The 20,859-nt window shown below is 48.3% G+C and overlaps 1 protein-coding gene across 1 annotated transcript in view; it reads left to right on the top strand.

Annotated features, from left to right (window-relative positions):
- Positions 1–18,792, top strand: part of OPRD1 (opioid receptor delta 1) — a 32,367-nt gene extending 13,575 nt beyond the window's left edge. Inside the window, exons 2-3 of the mRNA XM_058718366.1 lie at positions 15,383–15,732; positions 18,092–18,792. Of these exons, the coding sequence (XP_058574349.1) occupies positions 15,383–15,732; positions 18,092–18,633 (892 nt within the window). The 3' untranslated portion in view covers positions 18,634–18,792. The remainder of the gene's footprint in view (positions 1–15,382; positions 15,733–18,091) is intronic.
- Positions 18,793–20,859: the final 2,067 nt, after the last annotated feature.

Raw genomic sequence — 20,859 nt, 5'->3', positions numbered from 1 at the left:
ATAATGCTCACCTCCTGTGGAGATTCAGTGGGATAGGAACACACTTGTGGCACTTACTTAGCAGCACAACCAGCACATAGTAAGTGCTCAGTAAATACTCTCACCAGCCACCTTTCCTTTCAGTGCTAACATTCTATATTCCCGATGGGAGGGAAAAAAAAGTCCCTTTGTTGGGAGAACTGGGGAGTGGAGCCATTTTAACAGACATTGATTGCTTCTGTGTTTGAGGCCACGGCTGGCAAGACGATTAACCCCTCTGTATTCATTTCTTAGGGGTGCCGTAACAAATGACCATAAACTGGGTGGCTTAAAACAATAGAAATGTATCCTTCACAGTTCAGGAGGCCAGAAGTGTGAAATCAGGCATGGCATGCTCCCTCCAAAGGCTCTCGGGAAGGATTCCTCCTTACCTAGCTTCGGGTGGTTGCTGGCAATCTTTGGCATCCCTTAGGCTTGTGCTGCATCTCTGCAGTGGTTGCATCTGTTTTCATATGGCTATGTTCCTTCCGTGTATGTCTCTGTGCTTCCTCTTATAGGGACACCAGTCACATTGGATTTAGGGCCCATGCTGATCTAGTATGACTTCCTTTTAATGATATTTGCAAAGACCCTATTTCCAGATAATGTCACATCTGAAGTTCCAGGTGGACATGAATTTGGGGGGGGGGGACCTATTCAACCCAGTACACTCCCCGAGTCTCATTCTCCTCCTGTGTGTAAGGATGATAATGGTGGAAATTGCATAGGGTCGTTGGAGCAATGGAACAAGGTAATCTATGTAAATGTCACGGTAGAATTCTATAGACTATGTCAAGCCCGTGTAAGCACTGAGTCAGCGTAGCTGCTGTGATGCTGAAAATGATGATGGGGAGGGGGATGGTTCCATCCACAGACCTCCCTGACATTGGCTAATCACTGGACACAGGGACCTAGAATGTGGGCATCTAGTAAGAGCCCAGGCCTTCATCAGGAATGCTGAAGCCTTGGACGGGAGCCCCCCTTTCCCTTCGGCCTCAGCCACCTGAACCCTTCATCTGAGAGTTAGTTAGCTGCTAGGAGGACAGCTTGGTAGAGAAGAAAGAACTTGGCCTCTCGGGAGTCAGGAGAACTGACACTCTGCGTAACCTCGTGTAACTGTCTTTGCCTCTCCTGGCCTCAGTTTCCCAATTTGTAAAGTGGGAGAGGAGGTTAGAACTCAGTGTTATAGATCAGAGCCTCTTCCAGTGCTGAAGTTCCAGCACAGGGCTCTGTGTCTCACCAAAATGGTGACAGGTTACCAAAGGCCAGCACAGGAGCCGAGGGAGCCCAGGACCCCCAGGGCAGGTCAGCAGGTATCATTCTGGGCCCTTTTCCCCTGTCTGGACAAGAGAAGCCACTATGATATGAGTGTGCCAAGCAGTGTGCTAGGGACATCATAAGCATGAACTCATTTGGTACTCACCACACCCTCCTGAGGAAGGATCATTATTCCCAGTTCGCAGAAGAGCAGACTGAGGCTCGGGACAAGTTAGAACTTGCCCAAGGTTGTACAGTTAGAGACAGGGCTGAGGCTTAAATCTAGGTGTACCTGGTGCCAAAGGCCATGCTTCTCTCTGGGCTGCACCTTTACTCCCTTAGTTTTCTAGGGCTGCCCTAACAAATTAACATGGACTTAAAACAACAGAAATGTATTCTGTCACAGTTCTAGAGGCCAAGGGTCCACAAGGTGTCTCAGGGCAGTGCTTCCTCTGAAGGCGCTTGGGAAGAGTCCTTGCTTGCCTCCTCCTCCAGCTTCTGGTGGCTCCAGGCCTGCCCTGTGGCTGCATCACCCCAGCCTCTGCTTCTGTCTGCACCTTTACAAGGACACCTGTCACTGGCGTTATAGCCCACCCAGAGAATCCAGGATGGTCTCATCTCCAGATCCTTAATTATGTCTGCAAAGACTCCTTTTCCAAGTAAATTCGGTACATTCACAGGCCCTAAGGGTTGGGACATGGAATTGTCTTTCTCGGGGCCACCATTCCACCCACCACAGTTATTAAAGGCTTGGTGGTGACAGTATCTCTGCTGAGCCCCTGGCCCACGGTGCGGATGTGCAGGGGGCAGGGAATTTCTGGAGCAGTTCAGAAGGAGAAGGAGATGAACAGAGTTGTGAGCTGAGGAGACCCACCTGGGGGCCTATGTGAAAGGGGGTGCAGCCTAAGCTGATGCCCCACCAGCAGTGATGAGTGAGGTAGGAAACACTGGAAACCTCATCTGGGTATGGGCAGAATGCAGCCAGTCACGAGGCAGAAACCTGGACACCTGTCCGCAGAGGCCAGCCCTGCTTGCTGGGGCATATGTCCACATTAATGGATTTGAGGTTTTAGATCCCACCGAAAATGGATTTGGCCTCACTTACTGGCTTAGAGAGATGGGAGGAGGCCAGGCCTGAGCACCATCTGTGTGCCTGCCATGTGGCTTACCTGCATCATCTCTGGCCCTCCGTTAACCCAAGAGGAGGGTATCCTATTTACTCAGATAGTCAGGAGCGTACCTGAGGGCTCCAGGTACGGCCCTGTGATGCTGAGAAGGCAGCTGACCAACCGGCCATAACAGCTCACATGGACTGAGCACTTACTTGTAACTCTGATCTCACCAGAGCTGGATGAGGTGCATACTGGTTTTTCTTTTTAATTTTTTTAATGTTTATTTATTTTTGAGAGAGACAGGAGAAAGCACGAGCAGGGGAGGGGCAGAGAGAGGGAGAGAATCTCTGAGAGGGGGCAGAATCTGAAGCAGGCCCCAGGGGGGCCCGACATGGGGCTCAAACTCACGAACTGTGAGATGATGACCTGAGCCGAAGTCAGATGCTTAACCGACGGAGCCACAATTGAGATGTGTACTGTTAATACCTCCTATTTTCCAACAGTCAGAAGGGAGAAGGGTTAGTTTTAGATGCTGTGATTCCATGAGCAGAACGGGGAAAAATAGTACTGGGTGAAAAAGAGGGAGCCCTTAGTTCCAACAAAGAGAGAGAGAACTTGCTTACCCTGTGAGTCGTCCCAACAGTGGGCTGGACTGTGCCTGCAGGTGGTGAGTTCCCCCTCTCTCGGCACACTCAAGCAGAAACTGCAAGGCCATTTGTCTGGAGTGCCTTAGAAGGAATGCCCTTGTCACTGTAAAGGTTCCTTCCAGCTCTGAGATTCTAGGAATCTTTTTCCCAAGGAGACCAACAGATATCTGAGTGCACAAAGGTGTTTATCATAACATTATTTATAATAACAAAAAAGTGGAAACAACGTCCATATCTTTCAATAGGGAATTTATTAAATTATTTCATGCAGGAGCTTCAGTGTCCATAAGTGAGACTAGACCCAGCCTGCAGTCTGTTTTTCTGTGGTCCTTGAGCTAAAAACAGTTTTTATGCTTTGAAAGGGTTGTAAAAGAACAAAACAAGAATATGCAACAGAGATCTTATGTGGCCTGAAAGCCTACAATATTTACCCTCTGGCCCTTTACAGAAAAAGTCTGTTGACCTCTGGGTTAGAATAACAGTCCGTCATCAAAAATTATATTAATTTGTATCTATGGATATAGAGAGATGGTCACAGCATACTTTTGAGAGAAAGAAACAGGTTATGTAACAGTATTAGAGCAAGATCCCATTTATATAAAACAAGGTATGAGTGTTTGCAAGTTACCTGTAACAATGGTCTGTAATGTTAATAGTGGTTTTAATTTTTCTTTATTAAATGATTTCTGTATTATTTGAACATTTTATAGTGAGCAGCTATTATTTTTGAGATCTCAAAAAGCATTTGGAACAAAATTGATTCTAAATACTCCAGCAAACCATGCTGTTTGGAACCAAATGTGTTTTGATCTAGGCTGAAGCCATTTTGTTTGATTTGTCCCTCAGGTGCCACAAGGTTGGATCGGACTGAGGGTGGTGCTCCTACCTTGTTGCTGTTATTGTTTTTCTTTTCAGGTCTCTTGCCCCCACTTTGATCCCCATGGGCTGTGGTGTCTTAAGTGGAGAAAATACCCCTCCGTTTAGTTAGAAACAAATTAGCTGCTTTGGATAAATGGTCTGACATTTCCCTTCGCCACGGCAGATCTGAGTCACTTCAGATTCAGGGCAAACAGGGTCAGGCTCAGGTGTCCTTCAGGGAACCTGGGTTGGTCTGGGTTGAGGATAGAAGTGAGGAGGAGGTGGGGAGGAAGAATTGGCTCAGTGTGAGCTCTTCAGTCTGTGGCTGGTTCCTTTCAAAGATTAGGCACCTGGACTCCTCCGTCCCACTGGGCCTCCTCCAGTAAACCCTGTGTCTCCTCTGACCTGGCCCTGTGCTGAGACCTGGGATACCGCATGGAGGGGACACAGTTCCTGCCTGAAGGATGCCCCAGTCTAGTGTGGAAGACACACAATGACATTTATTTCATTGACAAATGGGTTTTGAGCACATTATTATTTGTACTAGGAACTGCTGTAGGTTCTAGGTACATAGTGGTGAGCATGAGAAACACCATGCCTTTAGAGAGCTTATATTTTAATTGTCAACAAGAGTATGTGAGGGGGGCACAGAGTATTTTGGGTCCATGGGAGAGAAGCTGAAACCAAAGTTAAAATGAAGGTGCCGGGTTTTCAGGGAAAAGCACTCCATTTGAATCTCCACTCAGTCTCTTTCTGACTCTCAACCTTGCTCCTTTACTGCCCTCTGTTAATTGAGAATAATAAATACTTTCTACCCTGTGGGGGTGTTGGGAGGACTAAATGATGGAAAATGTTTTCCCCATGCCTGGAACATCTTCTGTGTCCAATAAATGTTTATTATCTAGTAAAAAAAGAAAAAAAAAAAAAAGAGGGGGGGCACCTGGGTGGCTCAGTTGGTTAAGTGCCCAACTTTGGCTCAGGTCATAAACTCAAGGTTCGTGAGTTTGAGCCCTGCGTCATGCTCAGTGCTGACAGCTGGGAGCCTGGAGCTTGCTTCACATTCTGGGTCTCTTTCTCTGTCCCTCCCCTGCTCTCAATCTGTCTGTCTCTCAAAAATAAAGATTAAAAAAAAAAAAAAAGAAACAAAACTCAGGTGTACAGAGTATGTAAAATCATGCCCGGCACATTGTGCTTGTCTGTAAATGCTGGTTGCCACCCCCTTGTGACCAGAGGTGTACGTTTAGTTCTGAATTGACCTCTCTTCCTCATGTGTCGCCATTGTGCCTATGACATTGTTCTGAGGTTCGTGGGTTTGTCTCTCCCAACCCGACCCGGACTGTGAGCAGATTGTCTCCACACCCCCAGACCATAGCAGGGTGCAGGAATGTGTGAAAAACAGGACGCTGTGGAGCTAGCCCACGTCCAGATGTTTACTCCACTTGGTCTTGGCCTCCAGGCTGGGCCCCTCTCCCTGGCTACTGTTTGATGAGCTAGTGCAGGTGGCAGGGAGGCTGGGGGACAGTGAACAGCAAAGTGCAGAGACCAGATCTAAGGCTGCATCCCATTGCTGGCACTTTTGAGCTGCGTGACTTTGGGCGAGCCGTCCATCTTAGCTCATCTGTGGAGTGAGGACGGAATTAGCACTCAGGGCTGCAGTGAGAAGGAAATGAAGTCATGCAGTCACTGGTTTGGCATGGTGCCTGGCCCATGAAGGAAAAGACACACAGAGAATATTGCTTAAAGAACACAAACAACCGACCCAAAGCTGTCAGACCCGTCCCATGCAGGCCTTGCACGAAGGAGGGAGTGTTTTAACCTTCTGAGCACCAGGCACTAAGATAGCAGCCACTCTAACCAAGTGCGTGGCTTTCCCCGGGGGTGAAAATTCTTACTAGGGGTTTGTCAGCTGAGAAGTGCAGCTCTCCAGAGGTGCAGGAGCATGTATGGACAATGTGCTTCAGGCACAGAGCACACCCGGTCTCCATCAGGTTGAGGTGGTGATGATCTTCCCTGCCAATGGGGCTTGTCCGACAAATGATGGAATGGGTTTAAGGCTGTGGAATGAACGTGGCCGGCCACTCCGTGCTTCGTAGAAAGGGGGCTTCACTGAGGACTGAGAAACTAGATCATTATCCTTCTTTGTAGAGAGCAAACTCCCCTAGCAGCTGTGTAATTCAAGATGACCTAATGGAGGGTTTTGACTTAGAAGAAAAGCAAAGGATTTCCCAGGGCATCTTACAGTCAGTAGAGGTTTGCCAGGCTTACTATCCTCACCCCCAGAGGTGGACCCAATGGGAACCTTATGAGAAAAAAGCAGAATAGTATGAGGGGAAAAAGAACCCCAAGGGCTGTCAGTTCTTGTCTACACGCCAGCCAGTAAGCTAGATACTTTCACATGTGTTGCTCCTAAAAAGCCAGTTACGCTGAAATTGCCAACAAGGACACAGGTTCAGAGAGGTGAAGTAATAAACCAAGATCTAAAGGATTCCCATACCACACTCTTAAACTTAGAAAACAGACACAATAACAGCACTCTATGATTCACTTTTTTAAAATTATGGTAAAATACAAGTAACATAAAATTCACCATTTTAACGAATTGTAAGTACGTTAAGTACATTCACATTGTTGTGCAGCCATTTTCACCATCCGTCTCCAGAACTTTTTCATCTTCCCAAACTGAAACTCCCTCCCCATTAAATAAGACCCCCCCCCTCCCCCAGCTCCTGATAACCACTTTCCGGCTCTATGAATCTGACTACTCTAAGTGCCTCATTATGAGTGGAGTCACAGAGGTTTATGCCCTTTTGTCACTGGCTTATTTCACTCGGTACAGTGTCCTCAAGGTTCATGCATGTTGTAGCATGCGTCAGAATTTTCTTCCTTAAAAAGGAATGTTCTGTTGTATGTATAGACCACATCTTGTTTATCCATTCATTTGTCAATAGATACTTGGGTTGTTTCCACCTTTTGGCTATTATGAATGTGCTACTTTGAATGTATATAGATACCTCTTGGAGACCCTGTTTTAATGCTTTGGGTATGTACCCAGAAGTGGAATTGCTGGACCATATGGCAATTCTGTTTTCAGGTGTTTTAAGGAATCACTATTGCTGTTTTCCCACAGTGGCTACACCATTTTATATTCCCACAAACAGTGTACCAATTTCTCCACATCCTTGTCAACACTTGACATTTTTTTTAATGTTTATTTTTGAGGAGGGGCAGAGAGAGAGGGCCAGAGGATCTGAAGCGGTCTCTGTGCTGACAGCAGAGAGCCCACCTCAGGGCTCGAACTCACAAACTGTGAGATCCTGACCTGAGCCAAAGTCGGACTCTTAACTGACTGACCCACCCAGACATCCCTCTGTTTTTGTTTTTGTTTGTTTGTTTTTTTTAATAGTAGTCATCCTAATAGGTATCAAGTGGTATCTTATTGTGGTTTTGATTTGCATTTTCCTGGTGATTAATGATGTTGGGCATCTTTTCATGTGCTTATTGGTCATTTTGATATCTTTAGAGAAATGTCTATTTTTGCCCAAGTTTTTAATCCAGTTGTTTTTTTGCAAGTTTTTGCATTTTTTGCAAGTTTTTTGCCCAATTTTTAAACCAGTTGTTTGTTTGTTTGTTTTTTTTTTGAAGGATTGAGTTGTAGAAGTTCTTTATATATGTTGCATATTAAGCCCTTATCAGGTATGTGATTTACAAATATTTTCTCTCAGTCTGTGTGGGACCTTTTCATTCTATTGATAGCATCCTTTGATGCATCAAGTTGTTTAATTTGAATGCAGTCCAGTTTACCTGTTTTTCTTTTATTGCCTGTGATTTTGGTGTCATATCCAAGAAATCATTGCCAAATCCAGCATCATGTAGCTTTTCCTCCTATATTTTCTTCTAAGAGCTTTATAGTTTTAGCTCTTACATTTAAGTCTTTCATCCATTTTTTTAGTTAGTTAGTTAATTAATTAATTAATTAATTAATTTATTTATTTACTTATTTATTTAGAGAGGGAGAGAGAGAATGCATGCATGAGCAGGGAAGCGGCACAGAGAGAGAGAGAGAGAGAGAGAGAGAGAGAGAGAAAGGGAGAATACCAAGCAGGCTCTGCACTATCAGAGCAGAGCCTGATGCGGGGCCCAAATTCATGAACCATGCAATCATGACCTGAGCTGAAATCAACAGTTGGATGCTTAACCAACTGAGCCACCCAGGTGCCCAGTCTTTCATCCATTGAGTTAATTTTTTATATGGCATAAGGTAAGGATCTAATGTCATATCTACAGCTTTTTGAAATAGGAAAAAAAATTAGACACCAACAGTAGGGTTTTCAGGGGTGGGGCAGTAAATGATTTATCTTTCTAGAAAGTTCAGTCTCTCACCCAGTCTTGCTCTTCCCTTCATCTAGCCTCCACACAGTAGTCGAAGTGATCTTTTAAGAAACACGCACAAATCAAACCACATCACTCTCGCTTAAAATCTCCAGTGGCTTCCTGTTGCACTCAGAATAAAATCCAAACTTCCTGCTGTGCATGACTTGACTTCTGCTGACTTCCTGCTACATCTTCTGTTGCTTCCTCTTGGGCTTACTGCCATTTAGTCACACTTAATTTCTGATCTTTCCTGCAGCTCATTGAGCTTTTTGCTGCCACAGGGCCTTTACACATGCTGTTCTTTCTGCCTAAAACAACCTACCTCCTTATCTTCACATGGCTGACTCCTTGTTCTTTCCAACCTGGTAGAAATGTCACCTTGTCTTAATCAGCTCAAACTGCCATAACAAAATACCATAGACTGGTCGGCCTAAACAACAGAAATTTATTTTCTCACAGTTCAGGAAGCTGAAAATGGGAGATGAAGGTGCCAGCGTGGTCAGTTTCTGATGAGAGCTCTTTTTCTGGCTTCTAGGTGGCCACTTTCTTGCTGTGTCCTCATTTGGCAAGAAGAGAGGGCAGGGGAAGGAGAGGGAGAGAGGAGCAAGCTCTCAAGTGTCTCTTTTTTTTTTTTCAACTTTTATTTTTTTATTTTTTTTATTTTTTTTATTTATTTTTGGGACAGAGAGAGACAGAGCATGAACGGGGGAGGGGCAGAGAGAGAGAGAGGGAGACACAGAATCGGAAACAGCCTCCAGGCTCTGAGCCATCAGCCCAGAGCCTGACGCGGGGCTCGAACTCACAGACCGCGAGATCGTGACCTGGCTGAAGTCGGACGCTGAACCGACTGCGCCACCCAGGCGCCCCTCAAGTGTCTCTTATAATTCAGTTCATAGCACACATTCTCAGAGAAGCCACTGTTGACCTTCCAATCGAAGCCAGATTCCTTCCACAAACCCCCCTCACACTCCCTCTGGGTAGTGTCCATGACCATACCCTGTTCTTATTCTTCATGGTAGAGCCATAATAGTGAGAAACTGTACATTAATCAGTGCAGCAATTTGTTTAATGTCTGTCTCCTCCCCGAGACCATAAATTTCAAGAAACTAGACTGTCATCCTCACTCCTGTATTCCTTATTCAGTGCCTGGAACATACCAGATGCTTGATTATTAATCAATAATCTACCTGTTGGAAGAGTGAACAAACCTGAACCTGTAGTGAGTTCACATTCCTTGACTTTTTCACTAACTCTGGGCAGGGGAGGGGGGCAGGAAGGAAGGTAACATGCACTAAAGGGCAGTATAAAAAAGTCATTACCACATGTTGGCACTAGACTGCATGAATTAAATACCAGCTCTACTCCTTACTGGTCATGTGACTGTGGGCAAGTCACTTCATCTCTTGTGCCTCAGTTTATGTTCCTGAAGAGATGTCAACACCTATTTGGATGATGCAGAGCAATTCGAAGGGTAGTGCCAGGCTGAGCAGGGGTGAGGTATATGACTGAAAACAGGCACAGGGGATGGATTATCTATAGAGGGAGCATTGAGACCCTTAGGCCCCCCACTCTTGTATCCTGCACACTCAGGTGACTAATGCTCCACTCTGCAGGAGGTTAAGGGTTTTTGCCTCAAGTTAAGCTGGAGGAACTCTGAACTTGGGCCCAGCAGACACAGAAAGGATCAGAGTGAGGTACCAAATGGAAAGTGGGGGATCCACAGACTTCCTCTCCAGCTCTGCTACCATAATCCTGACAGCCAGAAGTATGCTCCCCAGGCAGGAGGTTAGAAGACTTTTTCTCAAGGTCCCAGAGAAGAGACATGCTGACATTGATATTTAGATGTTTCCCAATATAAAAGCTTGGTTTCTGCTTAGTCCCCCTACAGTGAGGCGCAGCAGTTGACAGGAGCCCCACACTGATGCACACATGCACACATGTGCGCATGTGCACACACACACACACACACACACACACACACACACACACAGCTGCCAATTAGTTATGTAGTGCTTTACTCAAAGATCAACCTTAGTCACATATCACTAGATATTTGAAGGAAGTCTCCAGGATAAAAAAGGAAGGCCAAAGTAGACAAATAAATAGAAATGTTTGAAGCAAATAGTGCAGTGAGCAGAAGAAAATACAAAACAGAAATTATTAGTATCCTCAGAGAGATAAGAGAAGATATTGTATCCATGAAATAGGATGCTATAAATGCTATATAAAAAAGAAATAATAAAAGAAAGAGAAATGACACTGGGAAAATAAAACATGAGAGCCAAAATAAAATAAAAAAGTCAATAGAAAGGTTGAGAGGTAATGAAAAGTAAATTTCCCAGAGGATGTACCAAAAAGACAAAGAGATGGAAAATAGGAAAGATAAGAAAATTAAAGGATCAATCAAGAGGCCCAATATCTGACTGACAATTTTCTAGGGATTCCAGGGAAAGCAGAAGGGAGTTAATTATCAAAGATATGAAGTGAGGATATTTCATATTGAAGGACATAAATCTTCAGAATGAGAGGGACCAATGCAAATGAAAAACAACCACCCTAAGGCATCTCATTACAAGATATCAGAATACCAGTGATAAAGAGAAGACCCTAAATGTTTTGAAGGTGGAGAGAACAGATTATATACACATCACCAAGAATCAGAATGGTTTCAGATACCTCAGTGGCAACACTTGAAGCTAGAAGATGAGGGAGCCATGCCTTCAAAATTCTGGTGGAAAACTATTTCCAACTTACTGTTCCATATACAGTCAAATCAGAAGTGAGGATAGAATAAAGACATTCTCAGACATGTGTAAATGGGTATAAAAAGGGTAGAAAATTTTACTTCCTATGTGTCCTTTCTTAGGAAGTGACTAGAAGAGGTGTTTCACTAAAATGAGGGCATAATCCAAGATAGAAAAGACTTGAAAACCAGGAATCAGGCTCTTCAGCACAGGAGGACAGCTATGCAGCTGGCCTAGAAAGCAACTAGTCCCAAATTAAAAGGGAGGAGGAAGATTCCAGGAGGTGAGTCACTAGCAAAACAAAAGGAACTGATAGATTATGTGACTGTGTAGAAAAAGCATTTTACAAGTCTGCTGGAATGTTTGAGGAGATTTCACGATATGTACGTAGAACTAAGCAAATGAGGAAAAAATAGGCAATTGTCAACTCCAGGAAAACCAAAAATATGTACAGAGAAATAAACTTAATTATAGTATACCATTTGGTTCAGCAATGGGCAATATCTATAAAGTAGTAAGAATGTAAACCCCAAAAAAGAGATATTATACCCCAGATTTTAAATTAACTAAAAATTTAGAAGTTGTGATAAAACTATATTGAACAGATGGAGACAGGAAATGGAGCTGGGTAGTGTAAGAGAATTAATACTCATCTAGTGTATTAGGGGTTGTGGAGGAAATTACTAGTATTCACTAATATCTGGTTTTCCTTGCTTCTGGGCACATAGAAGACTGTACTTCTCAACCCCTTGTCATTGGGTGGGGCCACGTGACTAGTTCTGGTCAGTCACCTGCAGCTGTTTCTTTTCCCTCTGTGTTAATCAAGGAGGACTTGGGTTAAGATGGCAGAGCCACAAGTCTGAAACGAACTGGCATTGCCTTATGGAATATAGCTGTCCTGGAGACACTGCATGGACTCTGAAAGGATAAGAAATAAACTTATTATTGTGTGAAGCCACTGAAATATTTGTTACTGCTGTGTAGCCTGGCTTAACTGATACAAACTTCAACACATACTGTCTAAAACTGATAAATTAAGAAATAGCCAACTATGCATATTACTTAGAATTATGGAGATAATCACTAGAAGAATAATTAAACATATTAAAAATGTTGCCTCTGGGGAGCAGGAAAGAGGAGTTAGGAACCTGTTTTCATTTATAGTACTATATGACTTTTTTACACAAAGTAATTTGTAATTGCATTACATTGGCAAAGATAAAATTTTATAAAAATATGTGTGTGTGTGTGTGTGTGTGTGTGTGTGTGTGTGTGTGTGTTGGAAGGATTCCCACCAAACCATTGCAGTGGCTTTCCTTAGCAGGAAGGACATGCTAGACTGGGCATCTGAGGAACTACAGATCTGGTGGGACATGGAAGGCACTATGGGGAAGGAGTCTACCCCATTGGAATGCCAGTCTGAGGGGTCTGATTTTCATCCAGATGGCAATGGAGAGTCGTGGAAGAGTAATAAGCCATAGAGTATTCTGAGCAAATCTACTTTTGTAGTGAGCACCCTGACTTACCTGGACGATGAATTGTGGGGGAGGGAGGAGGCTGCATGGTCTCCGTGAGAGCCTGGACTAAGACCTGCACACAAACAAATGTCTATCAAGGGCCTGCTGTTTGCCAGGTGCTATTGGTATGCCCAGCCATGCAGCAGGGAACAAAATGGACCAAGTCCCCTGCCTTTCGGGGAGATTACATGGGTGAGAGAGGCAAACGGAGAGAAAAGAAGTATAAGTCAGGTGGTGGCTCATGCTACAAAGAAAAATGAAGCAGTTTAAGGAGACGGAGAGATGGTGGGGAGAGGGGTATTTAGACAGGGCGGCCAGGCGTGGCCTCTCTGTGGAGGTGACATTCGAATAGAGTCCTGAATTAAGGGAAGGAGCAAGTCATGCAAAATGTGGGGTTCCAGGCCGAAGGAAGAGCAGTCCAGAGGACCTGAGGTGGGAATGGGCTTGCTGTGCCCCCAAGGAACCGCAGAGAGGCCAATGGGGTGGGGGCGGGGAACATCTGGCAAGGGGAAAGTTCTGGGAGCCGAGGCCCTGAGAGGTGGTAAGAACCAGTTCATGGAATACGGAGAGAACCCCAGGGAGCTCCTGGGGGGGGGGGGGTTGAGAGCAGGAGAACGGCATGATTTGTCCCAGGAGGCCAGTAGGGCCAGGCTTGGCAGTCGGTTAGTTGAGGAGGATGTGGGGACACTGGTTAGGACGGGAGCCTCTGGGGCTCTGCCCAGCAGTCAGTGCGGTGCCACTAAGCCCTGCCTGGACCAGCTACAGCAGCTTCATCACCCACTTCCCAGCATCCCAGCCCCCTCTGGGAATTGAAGGATCCTCACAAATCAAAATAGCAGGCAAAGAACAGCCGCTAATTGTTCTGCGTAAAAGAAGCGAAATTAGACGAGTCAGCTGTGGGGTTGAGACCGCCTCCCACACAGCTGTGATCCCGCACCCCGCTGAAGACAGGCTTCCCGAGACTTGCAATTCTGCTGTCTCTGAGCAAAACTTTCTGCCTCTCCAGCCCTGGGGCAAATGACAGCTATTCGGGGAGGGAGTGAGACAGATGCTGGCCCTGGAGGACAATGAGAGAGTCCATTTTTTTTTTTTTTTAACTGAAAAAAAATCAGTCCCTTCATGAAGGAAGAGATTTCTCTGATACGAATTAATTCAGTCATTTAAAACACATTGGGGGCACTCAGTGTGCATTCATTGCACGTTCTCACAGTTGCCACAACGGTGTCCTGGGTACCCAGGGCCAGCGTGGTAGCAGGGGGTTTCTAGAGGGGTGGACGCAGGCAGTGTGGTTCCACCTTTGGGGCAGAGTGGAAAGAGAGCACTGGTCTGGGAGTCAGGCGGTCTAAGTTCTCGCCTTGGCTCTGCCACTGTGGCTGTGTGATCTTGGGTGAGCCATGACCCCTCCCTGGGCTTCAGTTTCCCTGTCTTTTCTCAAGATGGGCTTTAGGCCACGTGGTGTTTTTCAAACTTTAGAGCCCATAAGAATCACTTGTGGGTGGTGCTTGTTAAAGATTTCTGGGACACCTGGCTGGCTCACATGGTAGAACATGTGATGTGACTTTTGATATCGGGGTTGTGAGTTCAAGCCCCACGTTGGGCCTAGAGCTTACTTTAAAAAAAAAACAGATGAAGATTGCTAGGCCTGGGTGCCATAGATTCAGATTTTAGTAGGTCTGAGGTGGGGTCCAAGTCTGTACTTCTAGGAATTCTGAACGGAGTCCTTGGACCATACTTGCATAAAATCACTTTCCCTCAATCTCTCAAGGGCTCTTCCTGCTCTGAAATTTGAGGAGTCATTCGTGCAACTCTTCTCTGGGTTTCTCAGATCACTCTAGGGGCATGAAAGAAGTCCTATTCCCTGCCTCGGTGTACCTGTGTGTTTCTGCGCCAATCACATTGCACTGGGACAGTATTTCAGTGTATGCAGCCCCCGCTCCCCCCCTCCCCAGGATGTCCTGTGCCCACCACAGGCCCTGGTACAGAGAGGGCCATGACGGAAATGTAGGCCAAACAAGCGGGCAGCTGTGGTGCAGGCAGCTGCATGGCAGCGTAGATCATGGAGGGATGTTTCAGGTGCAGGAAGGCTTAGTTGCAGACATCTGGCTTGGATGCTGGGGCTCATGCCTTGGGTTGGATGTATGGGTGAGTCCAGCTGCATGGGGATAAGAAGGTCTGGAAGGAACCACAGGAAGGACGGGGAGCCCTGGTCCACCATACAGGGCATCCCAGGAGGTCCAAGGCCCCAGCCAGTCTGCTAGGCAGAGTCCCTTCCTCAGAGCTGGCCAGTCATATTTCCAAAAGGTCAGTGGAAGAAGCCAGAGGGTCAGGTCACTCTGGTATAGTCCCCAGCTTCATTGTTCACATATGAAGAATAATAACTATCAGATAGTGAGCGCTTGCATGCTTTGGGCTCAGGGATACGTGCTGTGTGACCTATGAACTCTATGAGGTTGGTAAAAGCATCACCCCCTTTTTACAATTTACAGACTCTGAGGCTTAGAGAGTTCAAATTACCAGCCCAGAGTCCCTCTGTTTATAACTAGTAGAAGCAGGGTTAGAACCTAGACCTGTTTTCCTCTGGAGCCCAGTTTTGTGTTTAACCATGTTGCTTAGTACCCCTCAGATGACAAAGGATTTTTTCCTAAAATACTTTCTGCCAAAGTCACCCACAGCCAGAGAAATCCTTTTGCATCTGTTATAGTGAGAAGGAGTGATGCTGAGTCAGAGTGTTTAGGGTTCTAGTCCCACCTCTGCCACTGACCTTCTGTGTGTGACTTTGGGCAAATCATTTCCTCTGAGTCTCATGTGAAACTGAAATCTGTGAAATGGGGACAATTACACATGCACTTCCTTTTAAGGTACACTAAGATGAAGACAGCCACCAACATCTATATCTTCAACCTGGCCCTGGCAGATGCACTGGCCACCAGCACACTGCCCTTCCAGAGTGCCAAGTACCTGATGGAGACATGGCCCTTTGGAGAACTGCTCTGCAAGGTTGTGCTCTCCATTGACTACTACAACATGTTCACCAGCATCTTCACACTCACCATGATGAGTGTCGACCGCTATATTGCTGTCTGCCACCCTGTCAAGGCCCTGGACTTCCGCACACCTGCCAAGGCCAAGCTGATCAACATCTGCATCTGGGTCCTGGCCTCAGGTGTTGGTGTACCCATCATGGTCATGGCCGTGACCCGCCCCCGGGGTGAGTGAGTGAGGAAGCTTTGGTACAGCCCCTGACCACAAAAGGCAGCATGGGGGCCCCTGTGGGTATGCAGGCCACTTACTAGAGTGGATGTAGTTGGCTCCATACCAGTAGAGGTGTGGACTGCTGATCAAAGTGTGGGTGGCTGGCTAGTGAGAGGGTGCGTAGTCAACCAATTGGACATGAATGGTTGACTATTGTGACAATGGATGACTGGTCAGTGGTCAGATGGGTTGCTGGCCAACAGAAATTTATGAATGGGATGGTGGAGGGTTGATCTATGGGGATGTAGCAGCTGGCCAGGAGCGTATGGATGACTGGCTTAAAGGGATATGGGTGGCCAATTGGGTGAGGGTGTCACTGACCAGGGAGCAGTGGAGGCCATAAGATCTACAGTCTCATCCCAAATGCCCTTCCACCCCAGTTTGAAAACCACTGGCCCAGATGACCAAAGCAAGCCCTAGAGAATGGCCGTTAGAGAATAACAGGTACATTTCCTCAGAGTAAAAATGGTAACTAGTTTAGTAACTACTTGTATCAGTCAGGGTGGCAGCTGTAACAAGCAATCCCCAAAGCTCAGTGCTTAACAGTATAGTTTATTTCTCACTCATATCACAGTCTAATGTGAATCAGAGGAGGAGGAGCTCTTATTCCACAGTTCTTCAGGAACCCAGGCTCCTAAAGATGGTTTTGGAATCCTCCACTGCTGGCATTTGGCCGGCAGATGAATATGGAGAAGGAGTGATAGAGTATGGCCAACATTTAGACGTTATGGCCCATCTCCTCCTAGTGATAGCTGGTTATGTGGCTCCTGCTTGACATAAGGAAGTGGGACAGAAAGTAGTTTTAACCATGTTAAAGACCTTGGTCACTAACCTATCTGAGCCACACTGTATCATGGGGTGTTGTGAGGATTAAATGAGGCTCTATGTGTAAAATACTCAGGACAAGGCAGGGATGCATCCAGAATCAGAAAGGTCAGGTGGCTTACTTAGGGTCACGTGGCTAGGCATTTGATGGAACTTGGCCTAGCACCCAAGGCTCCTGCCCTTATATCTGTTACTCCTATTGCCCCCTGAGTTGGAGGTTTGCAGAGGGTCGTGCTGTGGGTGGAAGGGGAATAGGTTTGGTGGGAGGCCTTTTGACCACCTTAACCATCACATACAGCTTCCCTGTAATTGGTCTTGACTCAGCAGCTGGGCCCCATTGCTCACTGCCAGCCTTCAGTTTATGGGCCATTAGCTGTAGCCCTACTAGGGGCCAGACCAGATGGGCCTCCTCTCTCCGCACTCCATCCCCTGCACATCCTCCCCACTCAGCACTTGGTTCTGTATGCAGCTTGCCGTGTGACCTTGGACAAGTGCTGTTCCTCTCTGAGCCTTGTTCTGCCATCTGCACAATGAAGTCCTTGGACTCAGTCATCCCTGGGGGTCCTGCCATCCTGTTGTCCGGTGGACCCCCTCTGTGGATCCCCAGCACCCTTTCTACAACTCTCAGGATCCAAGTCCACAGCATGGCTCCTCAAATCCCAGAGTTCCAAGAGATCTTGGGAGCTCCCCAGGACAGTCTCAGGCCTGTTTCTGAATCCCAAAACATCCACTAAGGTGCTCATCCAGCCCACACCCACACTCCAGGAACAGGGAGCTCATTCCACCCTGGGTACACCTCTGGACAAATCTAGCAGTCAGCTCTTCTTGCCATTAAGCTGAGATCTGCCTCCCTGACCTAGCCCTGACTTCTGGACTCATATGTATCTGCCCCTCTGCCCTGTGACTACACCAAGAGCTTGAACCACCTTGTACTAATGTTTCACATGCCGTAGCCTATTGAATCCTTGCAACAACCCTGTGAGGTTTAAGTACTGTTATCAGTCCTACTTTGTGGAAGCTCTCCTAGAGGCTGAATAATTTGCCCAGGTTCACACCACAGGTTTAGTAAGGCCTGGGTTCTCTTAACTCATGCTCTCTAGGTCAGTTTTAGCAGTATTGTCCCCATTGCAGCTAGTCTGGAAATGGGTAGGGTGTTTTGAGTTCTCACAACAACTGGCATTTGGGGGCTTTGGGCTAAACTATATGATTACTGCTGGCCATGGATGTAGAGGCTTTGGAAGGGACTGGAAGAAAATATAGAAAGGAGACCTCCTAGATTAGGGCCAATCCCGCTGGGGTCTTTAAGGATGAGTAGGAGTTCATCAAGTACAGAAGTGTAAGAGGACGTTCCAGACAGAAGAATTACCCTGAGCAAAGGCCAGGAGGAGGCGTGGGACCTGACCAAACCAAGAAGGGTAGCAAGCAGGCAGGGTATGCTCAGGCCCACACAACCCTCACCTCCTGTCTGTCTCTCCTTGTTTCCCCGGCAGACGGGGCAGTGGTATGCACGCTCCAGTTCCCCAGCCCCAGCTGGTACTGGGATACGGTGACCAAGATCTGCGTGTTCCTCTTCGCCTTCGTCGTGCCCATCCTCATCATCACCGTGTGCTACGGCCTGATGCTGCTGCGCCTGCGCAGCGTGCGCCTACTCTCGGGCTCCAAGGAGAAGGACCGAAGCTTGCGGCGCATCACGCGCATGGTGCTCGTGGTGGTGGGCGCCTTCGTGGTGTGCTGGGCGCCCATCCACATCTTCGTCATCGTCTGGACGCTGGTGGACATCGACCGCCGCGACCCGCTCGTGGTGGCCGCGCTGCACCTGTGCATCGCTCTCGGCTACGCCAACAGCAGCCTCAACCCCGTGCTCTACGCCTTCCTGGACGAGAACTTCAAGCGCTGCTTCCGCCAGCTCTGCCGCATGCCCTGCGGCCGCCCGGAGCGGAGCAGCTTTAGCCGCGCCCGCGAAACCACGGCCCGCGAACGGGTCAGCGCCTGCACCCCGTCCGACGGTCCCGGCGGGGGGGCGGCCGCGTGACCGCGCCGGCCCGCCCCGCCGCCGTCCTCCCACTCCCCGGGGTGACCTGGCCGACTCCCCGGGCTCGCAGGGGGCGGGGCCGCGACGCGGAGTGGGGCCGAACAGGGCCCCTGTTTTGGAGAAGGGGGCCGTGCTGGAGCGGAGGCAGGGGCCGAGAGACTGGAGCCCCCGCGAGGGGAGTGGGGGGGCGGGGTGGACCTCGGGTGTGGGGCGGGGCACGGGGCACGCAGCAAGGCGGTGGGGCGGTGCCTCCGGGCTGGGTGGGGGCGCGGTCGGCTTGGTGTTGGGTGCGAAGAGCTGGCGACCCTGGTGGAGCAGGGCCTGTGGCTCTGGGACTCGGCGGCTTAAACGGGGCCTCTGCGGTGAGCCAGCTTCCGGTTCTGGCCAGAGCAGGCTTGCTGGCCTGGGACCTGAAGAACTGGGCCTGGGACCCAGGGAGCAGTGGTAGAGTTGGAGGCTTGACAAAGGGGCTGCAAGAGTGGGTCTCTGTGTGGTGGGGCCGGGCCTCTTCTGGGGGCGAGGGGGCCCGACAGGACAGTGAGGCGGCCTGCGGCTCCAGACTGGGTCATGAGATAGGATAGGGCCTGTGTGCAGGGGGTGGGCGCCTCAACCTTGGGGTAGAGTCCCAAACCCTGAGTTCTAGCAAGAGGCGGGGCTTGCCGAGCCCTAGGTCCAACTGGACTTTATAAATAAAGAGAAAATAAAACAGAGAGGAAGAGAGAATATACCTTTTCTGTCCTTGACAGCTATTTTCTTGGAATGGCTTCAGCAGCGACGTAGTGTCCCCAGCACTTTGTGCCAGTGGGCCCTGGGACATGACAGTGGAGCAGGGCTAGCGGCTTCAGGCAGGGCCTCAGTCGGGGTAGGGTCTCCAGCCCTGAGCTCTGTGGGGCTAAGAAGGAAGTCCTGCAGCTCCAACACCAGAGCTACAAGTCAGCCTCTGCGCCAAGGGCGGTGGGCGGGCAGAGGCGAGGCTGGGGAACTTCCGCAGTGACATTGGGTCCTCAAACCGGAGGACAGACGCTTTTGGGGGGGGGGGGGTGTCCCAGGGACCTGACTTCTCTGCCCAGGTACCGGAGGACGGAGGACCGCGCTAGTTAGAGCTCCATGGACCCTGGGACTGGATAGGGGCATCTGAAGCACCAATGTGGATTTTTCTCCTCCCAGTCTTGGGTGTCTGGTAAGAACCTCCAGGAGAAATCCTCTCCCTTCTCCCAACCCCTGGCTGCGCCCAGTGTGTCCAGTGTTTCCAATGCTGTGTGCTCCCCAGCCGCCCCCCCCCCCCCCCGTCCTTATCCCAGCTTCCCCCTTCAAGCTGCTGAGGGCGAGTCCACCCCGAGCAAGGCATAGAGGTTTTTCTCTTCATGTGTTTGGCATTTTATTCAGGCATTCCCAGATCTTTGCTTTCCTGAATATGGGGGTCTGTCCTTGTTCCCTGAGCCTCCCCCGTGCTTCCATCGCCTCTCCCCGCCCCCTCCCCCCACAGGCGCACACACCCCTGACTCCCTATTGAAGCAGTGAGCTGACATCCTTGTAGAAACAAATTAACTTTCTTCCCTTTTTGGGACAGATGGAGAGAAATTGACGTCTTTGTCTCAAACCACAAAAAAAAAAAAAAAAAAAAAAAAAAAAAAAAAAAAAGGAAACAAGATACCTCTTTTCTCTTTCTCTTTGACAGTCATTTCCTAGGAACAAAAGCCTTTCCCTTGTCTGGCTGACTGTCACTGCAGCAGGGGCTGAACTGACATTCAGGAGGCTGCGGGCTTAGGCACCAGCTTGAGCTTTGCACATTAGGGATAGGGATGCCCTTAGTTGACAAAGCACAGCCCCCTTCTCAGGGTGAGGCCCCAGAAGCTCCAGACCTGGGAATTTTCTTCCTCCAGCAAATGGCTCCAGTAGCACTTGGGAAGATGTAGGACAGTGCCCAGTGACCATAGAGACTTCTGTGTCTGAATGGGGGTTGGGGGTGTATCAGCAAGGTGGGGCGCTCCTCATCACATGGGACTCCTCTTACTAATGCCTTTGAGAGATGTCACAGAGAGGGGACAATTTAGGAACTGGGGAACACTTCTGAAGAAGGTGACATTGGAGTCAGGGCTGTTGATTCTCTCTGCAAGGACTGTGTCCCCTTCCGCTCGCTCTCAAGGCTGCTCTGGGTCTGCTCACTGCCATTTCCTATGGCTGTAACAGATCTGGCTGCTCTTCACTACTTCTCATACATAAATT

Source organism: Neofelis nebulosa, chromosome 2 (assembly GCF_028018385.1).
Source record: "Neofelis nebulosa isolate mNeoNeb1 chromosome 2, mNeoNeb1.pri, whole genome shotgun sequence".
NCBI lineage: Eukaryota > Metazoa > Chordata > Mammalia > Carnivora > Felidae > Neofelis > Neofelis nebulosa.
Note: the sequence above shows the minus strand (reverse complement) of the source record. Positions and strands in the feature narration are given on the sequence as shown.